This window comes from Neovison vison, chromosome 9, assembly GCF_020171115.1.
Source record: "Neovison vison isolate M4711 chromosome 9, ASM_NN_V1, whole genome shotgun sequence".
In the NCBI taxonomy this organism is placed as follows: domain Eukaryota; kingdom Metazoa; phylum Chordata; class Mammalia; order Carnivora; family Mustelidae; genus Neogale; species Neogale vison.
The window spans coordinates 76,191,679-76,213,053 of record NC_058099.1 but is presented as its reverse complement, the minus strand read 5'-3'; the positions used below and the strand labels follow the sequence as shown (position 1 = coordinate 76,213,053).

Genomic DNA, 21,375 nt, shown 5'->3' with positions numbered 1-21,375 from the left:
CTATGAAGTATCCCCTGGTTCAGTGCCACACGCCATGGAAGCATCCCATCACTCTTCATAATAGAAGGATTATGATCTTCCTGGATGTGGTCATAGAGTGCCCACAGTCTGACCACAATAGTTCCACTTCTCCAATGAGAATATTTTGCATAAACTGTTTCTCTCTCCTTTTTTAAGCTTCATATTACAGATGCAACACATAACAAATAAGTAAATAAGGTCCAGCTATTTCTTAAAATTTACAGCTTTCATGAATTTTTAAGGAACAGGTCAGGAGAAACTGCTGAAGCAAAGCAGTTGGGTATAGGGTATGACAAGAAGGTCTAGGAGCCTCTTCAATATTTCATGTGCCCAAAAGCCTCTGACAGCTAATCATCTCTTAATGGGACTTGCCCTTTGGCCTTTGTGTTTCTAAGGGAGTAAAATGTTTGGCCTCCAAACAAGTTATCACTCACTCATTGACTAAACACCACAAGCTGAAAGTGGCCTCCCAGGCATCATTGGTCTTTGCTAGTTGAGTGTAGAAGGTCCCAGATTAGCATTACTCACCTTTAAATCACCAGTGGTTTCAAAGCCACCTAAGCACTTGCTTCAGATCTGGAGATAGCCTCCCATTGCGCCTCTCCCATTATGCCTCTCCTAAACACAGAACGGAAACCAGACATCATGGCAGCCGGAGAATGAGTTATGGAGGGGTCAGCCATGATCATTAGGGGGAGATGAAAGAATTGTGTAAGACAAAATGCAACATGGGATTTTGGAATGGAACTGGACGAGTGATATTTGAGAGGAAATTCAAGGAAAGGGAGCAGGAATGGACCTGGAAGGGACCACACTGAGCAGAATGGAGGCAACAGGAGAAGTGAAAGGAAGGGAAGGGAAGTGGGGAGGGGTTAGAAAGGTGATGAGGGAACAAGGAGGATGGTAGATGCCTTGTGTGTTCATTGCAGTGGAAGGAGGAGAGCTAAGCTTGTCACCTCCTCTCTCATCTCCCAGCACACCAGGAAAAGAGATTGTGCCTTCCTCATTAACTTGTACCAGCAATAAATATTCTTTGTATATTTGTAAAAATGAGAAAGAACCTAGCGAGGCTCCTGGTGTAAAGAGTGGTTTCAAAGTGGCAAGCACCAAGAGTTCCCTAATCCTAGTTTTCCAACATGGAAAAATAAAGCATATTGTTTGTTAGGCCAAGGGGAAATTTTCACAATTTACAACCTTATGACCAAGAGTGTATATGCAAAGAATGCTCCTTTGGTAAGAAATATTGTTGAACTGATTGGATGTGTCTAAACATAGTACAGTCATTGATTACTAACACAAGACAATTTTACCCATGGTCTTTTAATATTTTCTTCAGGATTTATTGTCTTAAACACTTTTCACACAGTTATATTTAAAGGATGCTCAGGTATAGGTATTTTAACTAGAGCACAGTGGTTATTTTTGATTAATCTGATCATTATATATATGTCACCATCAAAATTATGAGGTGTCAGGGAAACAAACACTAAGAGATAACTGAACTGTCCTTTTCTTTTTTTTTTTTTTTAAAGATCTTATTTATTTATTTGACAGACAGAGATCACAAGTAGATGGAGAGGCAGGCAGAGAGAGAGAGGAGGAAGCAGGCTCCCTGATGAGCAGAGAGCCCGACGTGGGGCTCGATCCCAGGACCCTGAGGTCATGACCTGAGCCGAAAGCAGAGGCTTTAACCCACTGAGCCACCCAGGCGCCCCTGTCCTTTTCTTGATATACTTTAAAAACAAGATCCATTATTTTCCATAATTTCATCTATTTTAGACACTATGGAATTCCTTTTTGACCATAGGCCTCAGATTCGCTTTGCTGACTTAAGCAAGTTGCCATGATAAAAGGCCAAGATGGTCATCAGTCCTCCTGTTTTCACTCTTTAATGCTCTTCTTTTAAAAAAAAAAAAAAAAGATTTATGTATTTATTTTAGAGAGAGAGAAGGAGGGAAAGAGAGAGAGCAAGTGGGGGAGAGGGTTAGAGGGCAAAAATCTCAAGCAGACTCCCCATTGAGCACGAAGTCTCACCCAGGGTTCCATCCCAGGATTCATGAGATCATGACCTGAGCTGAAACCAAGTGTCAGACACTCAACTGACTGAGCCACCCAGGTGCCCCACTTTAGCTTTCTTCTTTAGTTTTTCCTTTTTCTCCAGCTTCAGAGGATGTGAGATGCTGATCACAAGATGTAGAAAAATAATCCTCCATCTTATGATTATGACATCATTCTAGACTTCCCCCCAAGATCAAATAGTTTCAGGTCAGTACCATAGACTTCCCCATCTACTGCACAGATGGCAAATCAAGAAAGGAATCGGGTCCCCCACACAACTCAGGGAGCTCTCAGACTCCATGTGGACTCCAGAATTTTTTGTTGAATTCTAAGGTTATGAATTTCACGAAACAGTTCTTATTTGTCACACTGAATAAATGAGCCAGTTTCCATCCATTTAATTTAAGATGGTTCTGACATGAGTTCAGGGAGTTACTGGAGGTTAGATAGGAGAGTAGTGAACACTGATCTCTTTTTAAGAACATTAGAGAATTCCTCTCCAAATATCAGCACTCATAGGAAGGCTACTCGAAGACATTATATGCTTACCAACCAACCCCCTCATGCCTGGCCAGACATGACTGAGATGCAGCCATCTTTCTTGAGGCATGTGATCTGTTAGCAGAAGAAAGGGATGTTTGCCATGTTGTCAGAGCTGTGCTGAGGGGCACCGGACTGTCTTTGGGCAACTCACTGAGCTGCCACTGGACTGAGAGTTCCTTGAAATGGTGCAATTTGATCTCATCTTCAGGAGCTCATTGGGGAGTAGGTAGAAAGGAAAAGGGATCAAACTACCAAGAGGCATGAGTAGGATTGGCCTGGGCAAAGCACCACATGACGGACCCTAGGGGCTGAACACAGGGAATACTGAATCTCTGCATTAGAGATCGCAAAAGCCATACACTCAGAACGACCCATGAGAACAAGTATAAGACATCCAGTGGGCAGCCATTACTGTGTGCACTGACATAAGCTCCTTCAACTCTCTGAGATTTGGGTGCATTATTTGCAACATGAAAGCAAACCAATGTCTACCCTTGAGTGTAACTACGGGGTTCAAGTGGAATTCTTTGAGTGGACATTCTTTGGAAAGGTGAATGACTCTGTGCTGGTAGACGATGATGATGGCCAAGTGGTGGCGAGCGATTACAGAACCACAGGGGTTTGTGCTGAAAATTATCCAGAGCTGGTCTAACCTGTCCACATTTTACCAGTAAGCCAGACCTGAAGTAACTCAGCCAAGCTGTGCCAAGTTAATGGCACAGCAGGAACCAGGTCCCCAGGGTCTTGGATTGAAGAAAATAAAAAATCTCAAGTCCAAATCAACTTCCTGGTGACATGGGTTTCCCATCTGGCTTCAGCTCAGTCTGGTGAGTATAGCACAGAGCAGGGGCCTGATCCCTGGAGGACGCCACCCCACCCCATCCGGCCCTCAGCAGGTCCGATGCTCGAAGCAGCCTCTCTGAGTCCCGTGTCATACTTGGGATGGCATTCCATCTCACAGATATTGAAACCAGGGTGTGAGGGCAAGTTGCCAGGTGGCACATTGCAAAACAAATGCCTCGTTGTGTTTGCGGCTGTGCCGTATGTGGCTTTGCGAAGTCCAAAAGCCATCCAGTCGCTGTGACTGGAATGTGACAGTAATTTGTAACAACGGTGACTCTATTCCCCCCCGCCCTCTTGGTCTACTTTTGTGACATGCTCCAAAATCCTGAGAAAGGCCTGCAAAAGAAACGTTCAGAAATGTTCTAAATGGGTTTGGAAAACTTGTGAACCCTGTCTGAACTTTTATTAGGTTCTCCCACAACTCACCCGTTTGACATCAGAACAAGGAAAGCATTATTTATAACAGCGTGTGTGAAATCCCAGAAGGGACTCTTGAAAGAATTAACGTGAAAAATGTGTCCCAAAGAGACTTCAAACATAAAACAAATGATCAGATGGGAAAACACGTAAATCAAAAGTGGGATCTTTTTTTCCTCCTTTAAAGGAAACAGGAGCTTTTTCTCTGGCCATTTCCAACATCGGACAGAGAAACTGGGCGAATCCGGGCTATCATCAGAGCACCTGTCCCTGCAGAGTGAGGCACAGAGGGGAATCGTGTGCACTGGCTCTTCCTAATGTCTCCAGAATGGAGGAAATAAGATAGTAAAGGCTACAGGGAAGGAAAAGACACCTTGAATGCATCAGTGCATTGGAATTTACAAAGCACTTTCCCAAACTTTTGACTGTTTGAGTGTTTACCTCACCATAACCCCGGGAGGTATAAAATGTTACCCATATTTCATGGTTGGAGCAACTAGGACAGCGGTTTAGCAACTAGTCGTTGACTAAAAGTCCTGGAGCCCGGCTTCCAACACCACGAACTAAGTGTTGCCCGTGGCGTTACCAGTGTGTATGCACGGGAATATGGAAAGCATGGCATCTTGTTAGGTGAGCACATCCCACAGTGGGATTTTAGCCGTCTGAGTCTAGATGTATGGAGGCGATTCTCTGTCTCTCTCCCTCTCCCCTTAGTGAATTAGTTAATTCACTAAGTTAAACAAAATCAATTTTTTTTTTCCGCCAAACTCCCAAGATACCTTAAGACTCTGTGTATCATGACTGTCACAGAAATGAGGCAACTTACAGGTTATAGGGCTTTTGGCGGCCTGACCTAGAAACCTCTGTGGGGAGCTGGCTCTTAATCTTTTGAGGGCCCAGTATCCAAAAGACTACCATGTGTTTGTCCATAAGGTCCTAGTTCTCTTTTTATCCCACACAGACCAACTATATATTGATCATAAATCTGAATTCTAATTGAAATATTTCCATAAAGTCAATAAATATGTCTTTTCCACTAAAAACCTGCACAGAGACCTCTCACTCCACGGGACTCTGCACCATGTAGCTCCTGCACTCACCACAAGTCTTCTCCTTGGTGCAGGTCTGTGAGTCACCAGCACCTGAAGGGAGCTTTCCTCTTTGGTGTCCCAAGTCCTTGGGAGTGTCTAGAAACATGGGGAACCCCTTGTGTATTGGCACACATTTCCTTTCCCAAAGTTCTGGGCCCATGGGGCTCCAGGGTCATGAGCCGGGCAGTTCCTCAGTGGGGCCAGCAGCACCAACATGGCGTCCTTTCCGGTCCATCGCTGCCCATGCCACACAACTTCTGTTTTGAATATCATCCCTGATGGGAAGTATTGACATCACCTTAGGCATGTCCAGGCAGCTCCATGAAGGAAATCTGTGCCCATAGAAGCCTGTCAGCCCATCGCTGCATGGTGAGAAGTGAGTGATGAAACTGAAAGCTGATGGAAGGCCGCCCACCTCTACGTAGCGTCAGAGCTGTGGGTGTGTTCAAAGTGAACAGTAAACATATGAGGGTACCTTACCCCGACCCAGGAATTTGTGTCCCTACTTGTCAGATTTAGAGTCCTTGTACAGAGAATGGAGAAAAAACCCAACAGAACGTTCTCCTCCTTCAACACTCAAGATCTCTATGATGCTAAGAGGGTTGTTGGAAATCACCAAGCATATTAAACAGACCTGACACTCTCAGCTCCTTGGGCTCAGGAGTTAGGGAGCATTTTTCAGGCACTGTTCGTCTCTTTCTTTCCTTTAATGAGACAGAAATGGACACCGACCATTGTAATCGGGCAGAAACTCGATGTGGCATCTGTCTGAGAACACGGGGCTGGCCGTCGGGTCTCATGCCTGTGTTTCTGTGTGCTCACCTGCTTTCCGGGCATCAGGCAGCATGTGTGAACTGGTAGTGTTGCGTTTTCCAGCATGAAAACCAGGACCCACCACCAGTTTGCTCATGGTTTTAACATCAGACAGCCCCAGTGCGCTACAAACTGAAACGTGAAATTCTTAACTTTTCTCCAGGAAGTCAGAAATCCTAAACAAACTGTCTTTATCAAATGAAGTACCCTATGCCTGTGGTAATGCTCTCGCCATCTAATGCCTCAGCTGTGCTGTTTTCACTAAAATGGACTTTCCCCAAACTGTATCTATTTATTTTTGGACATAAGGTCAATTGTAGTTAAGAGGCAAGTCCTAAGCTTGGGGTCTAAAAACTTGACTGCTTAACTGTCAGAGCCTCAGTTGCTTCATCTGTGAAATGGGACTAATCGCTTCTACCCTGACCATTTGAGGCACCCTAAGACCTAAAAGTGGAAGGAAGCTCTGGACTTGCCAAGAAAGTAGAGTCACTTGGTGGGTCATTCTGGACACAGTTTCCTGCTTGTTTCCTGGTCAACATGATCTTGTTAATTAGAAGACTGAGTCACCTTTATACCAGGAAGCATGTGTGTGTGTGTGTGTGTGTGTGTGTGCACGTGTGTGTGTGTGTGTTATCCAGGATGAACACCTGCCCAACGTCGTCTCTGCCCTATCTAGTTACCAGAAAGAGAAAATAGTAAAAAATATTAAAAAAAATACTTTGACCGTTCTTCGCCCCGCTTCTCTGTTGCTTTTTTCTTATAAAGAAATTGTATTTCCCTCATGTTTTATAAATAATTAAAATTAACAAATACAAATAAAGGAAGGACAAAAGTATCTCCCATTTGTATTCTACCTTTCTCCTACCTGATGAGGGGAACTTGGTTTTCAGTGACTGATGCCTCCTTTCTCCCCCTTCTCCACCAGGTCGGTGGCCACACAATGCTGCCCATTCGCTGGATGCCTCCAGAGAGCATCATGTACAGGAAGTTCACCACAGAAAGTGATGTCTGGAGCCTGGGCGTCGTGTTGTGGGAGATCTTCACGTACGGCAAACAGCCCTGGTACCAGCTGTCCAACAACGAGGTGCGTAGTGGGCTGGGCAAGACCCCGAGGGCTGAGGTCCCGAGGCGAGGTCCACAGACGATGCCGTGCGGCCTTGTGGGGGGCAGCAGCTCCCACATGGCCTCTCAGGACCTACACGTCGTGGGCAGAGTCTAGTCACTCTCTGAGTTTAAAAGTTCTAGAGAAAGAAAAGCAGTGCTTGCTCACACACCTGGGACTCACCGGTGGTGGGATCACTTTGTGCTGCTCATCTGGTAAATTCATAGCAGGTGTGGAAACCCCATGTCTTCAGAGGCCAGCTAGGTTTTTTGGTAGTATTCCAATAAGGTTTTAGGTTTGGTTCTTTGTTGTGGTGGTTTTGTTTTGTTTTGTTTTGTTTCACATTTCACTAGAACATTCTTGTGTTTTATTTCCCTATTTCAATTCTTTTGCAACCGTTGTCTCTACTTGAGGCATAGCTTCTGGGTCAGGCACCTCACATCCTCTTCAGGCCCACATCTGTCATCTATCCCAACTCCACTCATTTCCACAGCTTGAGTGAGTTCCCCTTGTCAGTCAACACCCTGACGTGAAAGTTCCAGGCTCCATCATAGGCCAGTAAGACCAAAACACATTGGAATTCCTGAGTGAGGTAGCATCCCACAGACAGAAAACATTTCTCCATCAGGTTGGTGACCCCTCAGTGTGCCCAGAAAAAGGGATCTAAACCAATGAAATTAACCATGAATGACCAACTACAATAATTGTTCTCTTCCAAAAAAAAAAAAAAAAAAAAGCAAATGCTGAATGGGTTTCTTTAGAGCAGCCTTTCCCTTGCACAGACATCTGTGTTATCAGCTTTGTTTTTCCTCTTGTCTGACGCTGTCTTCGATCTCCATCCCGTCCAGGTGATAGAATGCATCACTCAGGGCCGAGTCTTGCAGCGACCTAGAACGTGCCCCCAGGAGGTCTACGAGTTGATGCTGGGGTGCTGGCAGAGAGAGCCCCATATGAGGAAGAACATCAAGGGCATCCACACCCTCCTTCAGAACTTGGCCAAGGCATCTCCGGTCTACCTGGATATTCTAGGCTAGGGCCCTTTCCCCCAGACCGATCCTTCCCAATGCACCTCCTCAGATGGGCCGAGAGGATGAACGTCGTTTAACTGCCGCCGGATGCCATCAATCTGCTGTTCTTCACTCCGACAGTATTAACAACAAAGACATGGAGAGGCTTTCTGAGGGAAGCCATGTGCACTTCTCCATCCATAGACACAGTACGGACTACTTTTTGGCATTGTCTCTTTCTCTCTTTCCACCTCCCTTGGTTTCTTCCCTGGTTTTTGTTTGGTTTTTTGGGTTTTGGTTTTTTTTTTTGTTTTTTTGGGGGGTCTTTTTTTTTTCTTTTTTGGTCTTCCTCGCTTCATAGCCCCTACACTTTCTTTTGAATCAATCTGGCTTCTGCATTCCTATTAACTCTGCATAGACAAAGGCCTTAACAACCCTGATTTGTTATATCAGCAGACACTCTAGTTTGCCCACCACAACTAACAATGCCTTGTTGTATTCCTGCCTTTGATGTGGATGAAAAAAAGGGAAAACAAATATTTGACTTAAACTTTGTCACTTCTGCTGTACAGACATCGAGAGTTTCTATGGATTCACTTCTATTTATTTATTATTATTACTGTTCTTATTGTTTTTGGATGGCTTAAGCCTGTGTATGAAACAGGAAAACTTGTGTTTAATCTGGGAAGCCTTTATCTATGGGAGATTAAAACCAGAGAGAAAGAAGATTTATTACAAACCACAGTATGGGAGGAACAAAGACAACCATTGGGATCAGCTGGCGTCAGTCCCTACTTAGGAAAAACCCAGCGACTGTTAGCTGGGAGGAATGTATTCGGCACCTTCCCCTGAGGAGCTTTCTGAGGAGTACAAAGACTGTTGAACTCTGTGCCATGGACTATTCTTTTCCCATCACCAGAAACACTAGGGTGTAGTTGAGAGAAAAGATGGCTTCCATGAGACGCAAGATGGCGCATCACACGCCCAGACAGTCTTGTCTTTGCAGGTCATGGTAACAGCCCTGGTTTGTCTTTCCAGGTGTTGTCGGCTGAACCTTTGTCGAGTTTAGCTGAAAATGGGTGAATTCTTGTCCAGAGATCGTTTCAGGGTCAGGTGGGAAAGCCAAAGACTTGGAAAAGATAAGACAAGTTATAAATTCGGAGGCATTATATTGAACTTTTCAGATAGCAGTTCCCTCCGACCCCTCCCCTCCACCCCTACCTGTCCTTTAAACTGTGCAAGCAAAATTGTGCATGGTCTTCGTCGATTAATACCTTGTGTGCAGAAACTACTGCTCCAGACGTCGTGCCCCTGATATGTAGAGCGGATCCATAAAGAGGTATAACATATAATTAGGGGAAGCTAATGGAGTTCATTAGCTGAGTATCAATGTCTCTGCGTCATACGACGGTGATGGGTTTTAGTGGAGATGGACCCTGAAGCCTGGATGTCCTCATCCACGTGGAACGGACTGTGGGACTGTGGGAAGGGCAGACTCAGTCCCCAAGGGAAAAGAAACCTCACCCTGGGGGCATCACTTACATTGATGTTCAGTGTGCACAGGCTGAGACCTTGCTCTGGGCTCTGGTTGGGAGAGTGGTTTCATTCCCAGTGTACTCCATTGTCAGTATGCTGTTTTGTTTTTTTTCCACTCCATTAAAAGACATAAAAATTTAAAAAAAAAAAATCAGGCATAGCACCCCAGTGGGAAGCTATGCCCAGACCAAGCTTTGGAGGTGTGCTTCTGGGTCTAGTGATGAGTTTTGCGAAAAGAGATTGTAAATTTAAATAGAAATTTACAGTTATTTGGATGGTCGGTTTTACCAAGAAAGAAAAATATTTCTGTTCCTCAAGAAAACTTGCTACCCTCTGTGAGGGGACTTTTGTTAACCTGACATCTTTATAACACAAGCCAGATTGAAAGTGAGTGATTTTAATTCATCTTAGGACATTTTATTTCGTATTTGTTTCTGAAGGTGCAATTGCTCTGTTTCAGTTTTGCTTGCGCCCTTAATTCCTGGAGCACCTTATTTTCCATTTATAGGCTTTTGAGAGCCCGTTCTCAAAAAAATCAAAAGTGTCGATTAAAAGACAACAAAAGGAAATCCAGTAGCATCAGCAGTCAAGTGAAGGGGGTTGAACAAGATAATCCCTACAGTCCCTTCAAGTTCCACGCTGGCCTAGGAGACACGGGAGTTGAACTGATCGTTCTCTTTGTCGGTGAAAAAAACCCTCCAGAATGCACATAACAATATAACGAAAGCCATATCTCCATGGTATATGCCTGCACGAATCTATCGTATTAAGGACCACGGTACTGCTAAAACACTGTGGCACTCTGTGAAGCAGTAACGAAGGGGCAGATTTGTACCAAACCTTCCTAAATTCCATCCGTGAGGACCTGAACACCTGCACGGGTTTGTCATTCTGCGTGACCTGCCAGCTGCTTGGGGAGCGGGGCGGAGGGGGGTGGCGGGGGCCGGGTGGGGGTGGGAGAAGCTGCAAGTGATTTGTTTTATTTTAACAGAGAGCAAAGGAGGTAAATATGTGAAGGGATCAAATTCGAGAAGGGCTGTGCAGTTTTAAAGCAAGGATTTGTTTAAGGCAAATGAGAAGATGGGAGTGTTCTATACCATTCCAGTGTGTTTTCCTCTGAAAGAAAAAAGCAAAAAAAACAAAAACAAACAAACAAACAAAAACTCCTTCCCTTCTGACAAGTTCCTCTAGGTCTTGAAATGAAAGATTCTATGCAAGTGCAAAGTTTTATAGTTATTTATATTGCTGATTATTATTTTTTTCCTCTGTTGTCTCAAGAGTGTGTGATTTCAGAGACGTCTCGCATTGAAAGAATACCAGATTGAACAAACCAGAGAATAGCTTGAAATAGGCATCACTGTTCCTCCCCCATCCCCTCTTCTCATGCTCTTTTGATTTTTACAAAAGGGACATCCTTGTTCTGAAGTGTAACGATCACAGGATATGGCCTGCTACCCAATTCGTGAAAAACTCCAACCACAGGAAGGACGAACCTAATTCCCTCGCCCAAACTCAGCCTGACCATCGTTTCCATTTACGGATCGCATCATAGTTTTCCAGGCACTTTTCACCACTGTTAGCCAATCATTCCCATTTTTTATAAGTGAGGCAATCGAGGCTCGGAGAAGTTGAGTGGCATGCTGGAAATCTCCAGGCTCGTTTCCGGCACCAAGGGGATTGACTCTAAGTGTTCTGATTCTGAAGTTCATGATTCTGCCCGCTAGAGACTCCAGGATACAGACAAATGGTCCAAGAAAGCAAGCACACTGATAAACTCACGAAGCCAAACGCGGTCCGAAGAACAAAAGGAAATACGTGAGATGACCAGGAGCTGAAACATCGTGACATAGCATCATGCTTATAGCTTCAGCTAAATCCTTGTACACTGAACCAGCGTCATAATCAGGCTTCTTTAGAAAACATTTTGAACTATCCTATAAAAGATCCTATCAGAATTCATATTATACACATGTGTTCACATCCGCACTACCTGTGGTGTTTTCATGTATTTATATGTGTGTTATAAATACTGGATTTATACATATGCAGACACACAGACACAGTGTGTTTGTGGGCTTATGTATAAATGTATAGGCACACAATACTAGAGATAATGATAAGTAGGGTGCAGTATGACTAATTTGCTTAAAATCTGCTAAATAACCAAAACTTTTTAATGTCCTTTTGCGGTTAGTGCTTCCATTCTCCATGTGGGTAGGACTACATCGCACTTTTCAACGTTGTGCGGTACTGCATGGGTGGAAGACATATTTAAGATAATGTGCTTCCCGAAACAACTGAATGAAAGGCATTCCACTACACTGAGTCCTTTCCTTGGCTCCTTGCAAAGGAGAATGCAGACTGAAATAGATCTCCTTATGTAAAGGTCCGGGAAAGGAAAATTGATTTTTTTTTGTCATCTTTTTGCACATTTATGTTATGCTCACCTTGCCCCACGATGACCCCTGGACACTTCTGTTTAGAGTCCAAGCATTCCAGAAGAGAACCGGAATGTCGGGAGCCCAGTGTCTCAAAAGCCAATAGTGAGAAGTCCAAGAACCCACCGCGAGGCGAGCCACGCCTAGGAATTCCCATAGCTGAGTGGGAATGTGAAGCAACAGTATAAAGTGCTGTCCTTTGCAAAGAGCCATGACAAAGGATCCCCTGGTCAGAAACAGATGTTTCTTTTTAACCTTCCCTTTTTGCAAATTGGATCTTCTATAATGCCAAGAGTAATAAATTGTTTGTCTAATTAAATAAAGGACCCCATACACACACACACCCTCAATTCTCTTGCTCTCTCTCTTTCTCTTTTCCTCTCTCTCTCTTCTTTTTTTTTTCCCCTCCCATTTGAGGATTTTTATTCCCAATGTTGAGCTCAGTTCCGTCCATCACAGAAAATCTCGTGAGGGGAATGGCTGGTGACCCAATCCTCAGATGGCTAATGGAAGCTAAAGCACTTCCTTCACAGGGCATAATCATGGAATGTAGAGACTCCAGGTCGTGATAGCAAATGTTATTCTAAAGAATCTGGGGCGGGAGGGATTTGCAGTTAGATACGACAGCATGTGCAAGAGTATTTTCTCATTGTTGGGGCTGGAATGAATCACTGCTGCTCAAGTCAAAGGTTCTTAAATATTCTTAGTTTTTGCATTGTGCCCCCCTTCTCCTTCTACCTTTATTTATTTCTGTATTTATTTATTTATTTATTCATTTACTTATATATATATATATTTTGGCTCCATTCATCACCAACACAAAGCAAAGCAAAAAAATATATATATATGTGTGTATGTGTTGCAGGCAAAACACTGTGAAATTCACAACAGCAACCAAGCAACTCTTTTGCCATCTTTACATACGTCTCAGGAGACGAAACGAGAACACATGGGGATGTCATTTTTAAGTCTATGCATTCTAGGCCAGGTCCGTGGTTTTCTTTTGTTTGTTTTTTTTTTTCTTCTTCTTCTTCTTCTTTTTTCCTTTGGTCTGTGCATTAACAAAAATGATTCAGAGCGAAGGTTGGCTGAACGTTCAACATAATGGAGCAAGCGTAACAAAAGCTGCTAATAGCCACATGTTTGGACTGGAATAGAAAAATCGGAGAAAATGAAACGTGTAAAGACCTACATCTTGCAGCTTGTATATCTTACTATTGCTTTAATACTGTATAAAACAACTGGAAATGTTTTAAATACGAGGTCTTTGAATTAAATGTGGATTTTAAATATGTAATCCCTTGACAAATGACCAAATTCTTGTGAAATATTGCTCCCTGCATTCATTGGTTGTTACCCATCACTTACAAATCTGCCGAGAGATGTGGACACTCTCTACATCTGCTTCTGTACACAGAGAGATGTTTGTATATACCCAGGCCACACACACACACACACACACACACACACACGCGCACACACACACACACATTTCAATATCTCTCTGAAGATACATCGCCCCTTAAATTGTGACCTGGTATTTGGAACTCTCTTTTTATTTGCTTTATTTTCCTTTTAATGTGACGTCTCTGTGCTGATACTTACTGGTTCTTGTTTTGCGATCTGTTTTTGAGGTCCATTGCTTTCCTAAGACCCACTGCATCTTGGCTGATTTCAAAGTGACACCAGAATAACAGTGTTTGAAAAAAAAAAAAAAAGTTTTGTTTGTAAATCATGTGACCAGCTTCTCTCAACCTGACATGGAAAGTCTCTTGTACTACAGTGTATTTAATAAAAATGATGTCTTACAATAAATAACATCCTCCAAAAGAGACACTGAAGGTTACATGACAATTCCTTTAAAAATGTAGAGCGTTTCACACAATATGTATGCTCTTTTGGCAGTCTGTCTGTCTTTTTCATGTCCGTCTGTCTGTATTTTAATTAGGGTCACTGCCGATGGCTGCACTGTTCATTAGTTGAAGGAAAGAAGAGTATGTGGCCTCTGGAAGAAGTCCCCTCCATTACTTGGCACTTTCAGCTTCTATCTTGGATAACCAGAACATCACCACCCAATAGAACTTTCCGCAATGACGTAAATGTTCGACCTGCTCTATCCGGTGCGGCCTGTTGGCACTTGAAATGTGGCCAGTATGACTAAAGAACCGAACTTTAGATTTTACTTAGCTTCAATAAGTTCCCACATAAATATCCACGTGTGGTTCGTGGCTACCGTGTTGCACAGCACAGAGTGAGGAGAAGGAATCCCTGGGTTTCTAGCAAGTCAGACCTAAGAAACCTGCCAAGAGCCAAGTTGGATATCACGGCATCCCAGGGTAGCGGCATCCTTGAGGATCATAATGACTCAGGAGCAGTAGCCCAAAGAAAAATGGCACACTCTCTAGGTCTCTGCCTTAACTGCTGTTTTCTAAACCGAAATGGTAGAGAGTGATATGTGGGTGGCTTGTCAGGGGTCTTCTAGCCTGTCTCTGCCTGGCCAGCAGGTGGCCCACCCACACTCCTACATCTCAGGATCTCTCAGTCCTGTTTTCCAGGGTCTGACCTCTTCCCCTTCATCTCCTCTGAGAGGAAAGGAGACATCTGGGCAACATTCCTGGTGGAGGCTTCAGGAACGTAAAGTTTGGCAGTGGATTATCCCCAAATCCAGCTCCTCAGGAACTTTGCCTCATGAAAGCCTCTCTCACTGTGCAGATAATGTTTTCCTTGAGTTAAAAAAATAAGACCTGGTTAACACTCAGTGGGGACTTGGGGAATTCAAAGCTGCATAGGGAGGGAAACAACGTGTCCAAAAATCCGAATAAGATCATGAGTCCCTGTGGGATGGAGAGGATATCCCACTCGAAGAAACTGGATTGAAGGACAAAGGTTAAACTTACTGGCACCTGGCCAGCTAGAAACCAATCTGGATTATTAAAGATCCACACTTCCTCCAGACCATATTCTGATAGTCCCTTTGTTGGGACAATTACAACAGTATCGGTTTAAATTCCAAATCCAAGGTCAAGGTTTCCATTGCCCTTGTCTGTTTCCTCCTCAAACACATTCTTGAGGTTCACCCTGAAAGACGCCTAATTTCCTGGTGGGAGCAACACTCCTGCAGAACTGGGATGAGTAACCTCGCTGATGCTTACGGCATGCCACAGCATTATGTAGGTCCGTTAGTGGCCTGGGGCTGCTGTCACAAAATGACCACAAACTCTGTGGCTTAGAACAATGGAAATTGATTCTTTTGGTACTATTATTATATCCAGATGAGAAACTGAGACAGTAAAAGTGAAGATACTTGCCAGGAAGTTTGATCAAAATAAGATGACGGTAGATACAGTCCTTCCTACTTGCCAGGAAGAGGCCTCTGATGCTCAAGGGCTCCTACACCTGGCAATAGGCAGAAATGCAGGCATGCAGGCATCTGGCCAGCAGATGAAGGGCCTGCCTCTAGGACTTGGGCTGGCCCTGTGACTTGGTGTTTAGGGTCTGGTAGAAAACAACCCAACAGCTCAGTCTTCTGGGAACAAGGTTACCAGTGGGAGCTAATGCCAAGATTCAAGGTTCGAGGAGACTAGGGAGTTTCTAGGAAGTTCAGTGTAGGGGGGCAAGGTCTTTGGTCATTAGGGACAAGGCGAGCATTTGGCCCCTAAGCCAAAACCCAGGGTCAATTGAGCATCCCCAGCAAGGTTTTGGGGGTACTTTCCTAGTGCTCCTAATCCCCACCCTCAACCACTCATTAGTCTGGGGGAGGATGAGCCTGCAGGTGGAGGGAACCACCTCGAAATGGGGTTCTGAGGCTTAAGGGGATGTTAGAACCTCTTTTGCAGCAAGATCCCTGCACATTTGGCTATTTCCCTCATGCCGTGGCCTGCAATAGGCTCCCCTGGTGAGGGCTACCTGACAGCTAACTACCCAGCACCTGCTCCCACCCCACCCTCTGCAGATAGTGTTTTACAATGAATGCAAGCTTCAGACCAGACTCATACAAACAAACAATGATGTCTCATCAAGACCACAGCCCTGCTACGTGGGCCAGGAAACTCCCCCTCCCTGTCCTTGCTTGGAAGTCACCCTCCAAGGCAGATGCCATGATACCGTCCATATCAGGGGACAGGGAGAGACAACATAAGACCTAGGAAGCAGCCTTTCTGACATGAGGAAGCTGGGCTTGCCAGATTCTTTTGCCTCCTTCATGTGGGAAGGATGGTGCTTCAGAACCAGTCATTCCATAACTACAAAAACCTCTAATGTCCCTGGTGCTAATTAATACATCCTCTTGCTTTGGTAACAATATTTTAAACACCAATTAACTACTCAAGTCATTGCTCCCATGGGCACTGCATCTTTATGCCAGTTACAGGATACCTACATGGCATTATATATGTCACGATATCTAATCACTTATAGTGTAGAGGCTGTATTTAACTTGAACACACACACCACATCTATACACAGACTTAAAAGTTAATCGCCATGTGGACAAGGTAACCACCTCCTTAAGGACAAGAACAGCCTTTTATCCTGTAGGAAATATGGATCTGTAGATACCAACCCAAGTGTCAGAAATGCTACTTTTTTTCTTTCTTTTAAATCAGATTATGTTTGACTCAAGTCCACATTGCATGGGGGCAAAATCAATCTCAACAATTACTGAGTGTGTCTCCCTCTGCTCAGGTAAGCCGTGGATCTCAAGGTTCATTGATTTCCAGGAAATATCTTAATTTTCTGCTTATCACCATCCAGTGGTGCTGGTACCAGAGTTGAGGGAGTCTGAATCCAGGAGAGAGGCATCAGTCACACTGGAGCCATCCCTGAAATCTCACCACCTCCCTGATACCTTCTCCACTAGGTTTTGTGACTATCTCCTCTGAAGAAGGGTCACAAGGCTTTACCGCCAAGACTTTAATTTAGCTTTCACTTTTGTTTGGCTTGGAGAGATTTTTTTTTTCTTTCTCCCCCATTCTATTATAGTTTATCCAGCATATGTATGTGTTCAGAACAAGATGGGAGGCTCCCTGCACCTGTTCAATCTTCCATCTTCCTTGGAAATCTCATGGATTTCTTCCTTAATTTGAGATAAGGGTTCTTTTCACATAGTCTTATTTTTCTGGAAAGATGAATATTAGAGCAATTCTTCTCACCTTTTTATGTGGGTCAGAATCACTTAAATATCTCTGGAAAATGTAGAAGTCAAAGCCTCACCCTGAAAGAATTAGTTTCTATGAGTTCAAGATGGGGCAAGAAATAAGCATTCTCCCCCCCATCCCAGATTCTCTAATGTGCAGGTAGAGTGGAGAAATACTCTTCTGGAGGATGGAAAAGCGCAGCCCCAAAATTTCAACCATCCAGACAAAAAAACACCTGGTCACAGACTTAGGTATTGTGGGTCTTGACTTATGGGTATTGACTCAGCAGAGAATGGGCCAGACAGAGAAGGGTCTAGAACTTAAGTTCAAGAATGCTAGATGGAGCACTAGATAGATTTGAAGCTGATCATCAGTATCCAAGAAGTTGAGTAGTGAACTACATGTTCTCTCCGAAAGCAAGTTTCCTGCGCAACTCCATGGAAACCAGTTATGGCCCAATGCTTAAGGCAATCAATCAATTGACTAGTCCTGATGAACTAACGGGCTGGGACTCCAGCTCCCCCTTATGCCAGAAGAACAACTGGTGGTTCTGGAACTGTAGATTCTGATGAGGACCATCCTGCTGCTAGCTTGCTATAACATGCAGAGCACCACAAGGTTTGGACCTCTCCTGTGATCATGAAAACCGAGCTCACAGGATCTCCTAGAGTTGGAGTTCTGCCATATTGTTATGAAATGCTAACCCTAGAACACTGCAAGGGGAAATGCCAACACTTCCTTAATCATGCAACAGCCCCAAGGTGAGGGTCCCTCTTCGGGAGTCTACATTCAGTCCTACCAGATTGCTGTGTGCAATCCCAGAGAGTGATGGACAGCTGAATTGGGAACACACATACCAGATACTGATTTTATCCTCATGAATCTTCTCCTAAATCATAGTATTCTAATAGTTCTGCTCTATTCACTATCTAGCCATTTGTTCTTGTTGGTATGACAGTATTATAATTTTTATTTGTCATTTTCTGGTTGGCCATTTCCTACAACCAGAATGAACTAGAACAATTCTGTGGCATCTTTAGGATGATAGTTATTTTTGTTCAATTCAGCCTGACCACGGGACTTTTCTATAGTGGACTTACAAAAAGCATTTGCAAAGTTATGTAATACTTTCTTAGTTTAGAAAGAGAGCTTTTTCGGAGACAAACAGTGGCCTTTCCAGCTTTAGGGTAGAGAGATGAATATGGATCAGAATGGCTGTCCTGGACCTCCCTTAGCATCACAGGTTCACAGGGTTGGAGGGGCTGCAGAGGGCAATCCTTTGGACATCCTTGTCAGGGCGGGGTCCAGCCCTAGTGAGAGAGAATTTATTTGAACACATCCTCCTGCCCCCCTCTCCAGTGCCCCCACCAAAGTCCATTTGCATTTTACAAAGCTTCCTTAGCAAACACTTCCTGGTGCGGAACCAACATCTGCCTCCCATGGGCTCCAATCTCCTGGGAGTGCACAGAATAACTCTTATTCAGTATTACTTGGCATCCCTTTATAACTCTCTTGTGCTCTTCCTCCCACATCCATCCCCCTACAGAAAACTCTAGAATGCTTGCCAAATACCCAGGAGAAAGGGCAAGGAACCCAGCTCTGCCTGGTAAAGCCAATGCCCAGCCCACAGTTCCCTAGTTCCTCTTAATCCCCATCAGCTCCTTTCTCCCTACCTGTTCTTTAGTCTTCAACTCTCCTTGACACAAGCAGAAAGTAACTTTTTAAGGGATCAGAGAGATTAAAGGTGAGGCATGTCTCTTCTCCACTGATAAAACACATAACTAACAGAGGTCCACAGCCCATTATCTAAGAGCCATCTTAAATTTCCTCTCGATTCTGTAAAAACAAAGAAAGTAAGGGAATCTGGATGTCCCATGGGACAGTGAGATTTGCAGTTTCTGATGATAGAAAAAAAAAAGGGTGAAAGGCATTGCTTATTTGCCTGCTCAGCCAAGGGTGGGGGTGTTTGCTAACCTAAAGATAGCCTTAATTTTATTTGTTTTTCCTAAGGAACATCTGCTTGCAAAATGATTAGACACTGGCATTCATTAACACAGGAAGTGAAGTGTCTGAGGTTTGTGTCACTGGGAGTGTTCGAGAACAGAATAAGACAGACACTCGTGGGAGTGATTCCAGAGCATTTCTCACACTGTGCAAAGGTTCAGCCTAAGAGAATGTCTAGTATTCAGGGGGCATGGTCATGGAGAGCTCAGTTGTTTGTAGTAACTGGGAGTCCCTCTCTCTGGAACTGTGGGGCAGGGTGGACGACGGATGACATTGACCATGTGTACGTGCCATGTGAATGAATACCTAACGAGGGCCTGGTGGCAGCAGCATCTCAGAAAACGCTTGCTGAATAAATGAATAAATTTCTAAGGCACGCAGTGAAAAGAATGCAGAACATTCTGTACACCCTTTCTACATTCCAAAGTACATTTACATATATTACGGCATTTTGCTTCCTAACATCCCCGTGAGACCAGAGCACGGGCTTTCTCTCCCCCTCCCCACCCCCCCGCCCCCCGTTTTGCAGATAAGGGTCTGGTCATGGACTCCTGATTCAGGGACAGAGTCAGAACTATAGATGGGGAGTTTCCTGATTCTTGATAGAATTTTATGACACTCAATCATCTGGCCAGTGCCTTGAAGGAAAATTTCCCAGATTCTTAGTTCTCATTTATAAAATCAGGATATGATGACAATATACCCCAAACCCCCTGTCTCTTTCCACCCTCCTCCCTTGGGTCAAAACTGCAAAAAGTGATGCTATTAAAAATTAGATTTGGGGGGCACCTGGGTGGCTCAGTGTGTTAAAGCCTCTGCCTTCGGCTCAGGTCATGATCCCAGGGTCCTGGAATCAAGCCCCACATTGGGCTCTCTGCTCAGTAGGGAGTCTGCTTCCAACCTCTGCCCCCCCCGCCTACCTCTCTGCCTACTTGTGATCTCTGTCAAATAAGTAAATAAAATCTTTAAAAAAAAATTAGATTTTTGAACATGGTAAGTATTGTGTGAAAGTGTGACCAAAAAAAGGAAAATAAGAATATTTAAAAGTCAGCTGCTCCATCCCTACATCTATTCTTAAAGACTTCCAGTATCAGTCAATGGAATAGATTTTTGAAAAAATGTGAAATGCAGGAATCAATCAGACCCCCGCCATTAATTAAAGGGGAGAGTTGAAGACCTCCACGAGGAAATAATAAGACATCTTCCCTTGGCTGTGGAGAGAATGTGGGACTAGTTGTAGACCCCATGAAGTTGGAGATTGGGAGCATGCTTTGGGGATACACCTGCTTACCCCTGTCAGCTTACAGATGAGGACACTGAGGCATGGCAGTGTCATGAAGAGTCACACGCCCATTAACGGCAGTGCTGAGTCTCATCCCCAGGTTTCCTAACTTCCAGAGACCCTACAGCTATGGGCCTTGGTGTCCTATTTCTTTGGCTTCTTGGAGCTGATGCATCTGTATCTTCCTCTTCATCACAGTGACCTGTGTGCATGTGTGTCCCCATTTCTTCCTTCATTCCCTTCCCCCAAGAACAGGGTTCAACACCTACAATCGAGCACAATGAAGGGTGTGTATTTACAGTTTAAATACCTACAAAATAAAATCAAAATATTTCTTCTAGCGTTACTGCATCTCAACAGTAAGAACAAAAACCCAAACCACGTTGCTCCCTAAATTTTAGGTGTCCCCACCAATTTCCAGAGTCCACTTAGGAGACTAGTCCCAAATAACAGGACTGAGGATGGGAAAGAATCCGGGAAAGCTATAAACAGCTCCCCATTTCTATCCCCCATGAGGGCACCCCCACCCCCCACCCAGCTTCCCCCTTGGCTCTTGGAACCCGCTGCCCTCCTGGGACACAGTCTGCCCTCTATCATCCTACCTACTGGCTCCGCATCCCTCTCACATCTTTTTAAAGAGATATTTTGGGAAGCAGCACACGCACATCCAGAGACCAATTACTCAATCTCCCAGCAAGTATGGAGATGATGGAAGTATAGCCCTTCCGTCTCCTAGCAACAGCTTGGGGGGGAGGCTGGAAAGCGAGCTGGTTGCCCAGCACCACCCTGCGTAGAAAGCATTTGCGCATTTCGCTTTTGTTGTCTTTGATGGCCATTTCTAAAACTGGCTCTGTATTCTTGGGGGGATTTTAGGCACTTAAGTTATTCTTTTAAAAGATCTCTGCTGACATCCACAGGTCCTATAATTAACACCTCAAGCCTTCACAGGCCGGAAGTATTCCGTCACCCCTAAAAATACAGAGCCCCATCTTGGTGTTCCTCCTGTGGCTTATTAGGAATTTGGCCAGTCTTCTATTTCCTTCATGCTATCTCTCGCCTTTACACATATTCACCCCAGATGTGGA

General features: G+C 44.3%; 1 protein-coding gene across 1 annotated transcript in view; it reads left to right on the top strand.

The window, feature by feature from the left end:
• Window positions 1-10,349, top strand: part of NTRK2 (neurotrophic receptor tyrosine kinase 2) — a 323,265-nt gene extending 312,916 nt beyond the window's left edge. The window contains exons 16-17 of the mRNA XM_044265786.1: window positions 6,712-6,870; window positions 7,737-10,349. Coding sequence (XP_044121721.1) covers window positions 6,712-6,870; window positions 7,737-7,922 — 345 coding nt within the window. The 3' untranslated portion in view covers window positions 7,923-10,349. The remainder of the gene's footprint in view (window positions 1-6,711; window positions 6,871-7,736) is intronic.
• Window positions 10,350-21,375: the final 11,026 nt, after the last annotated feature.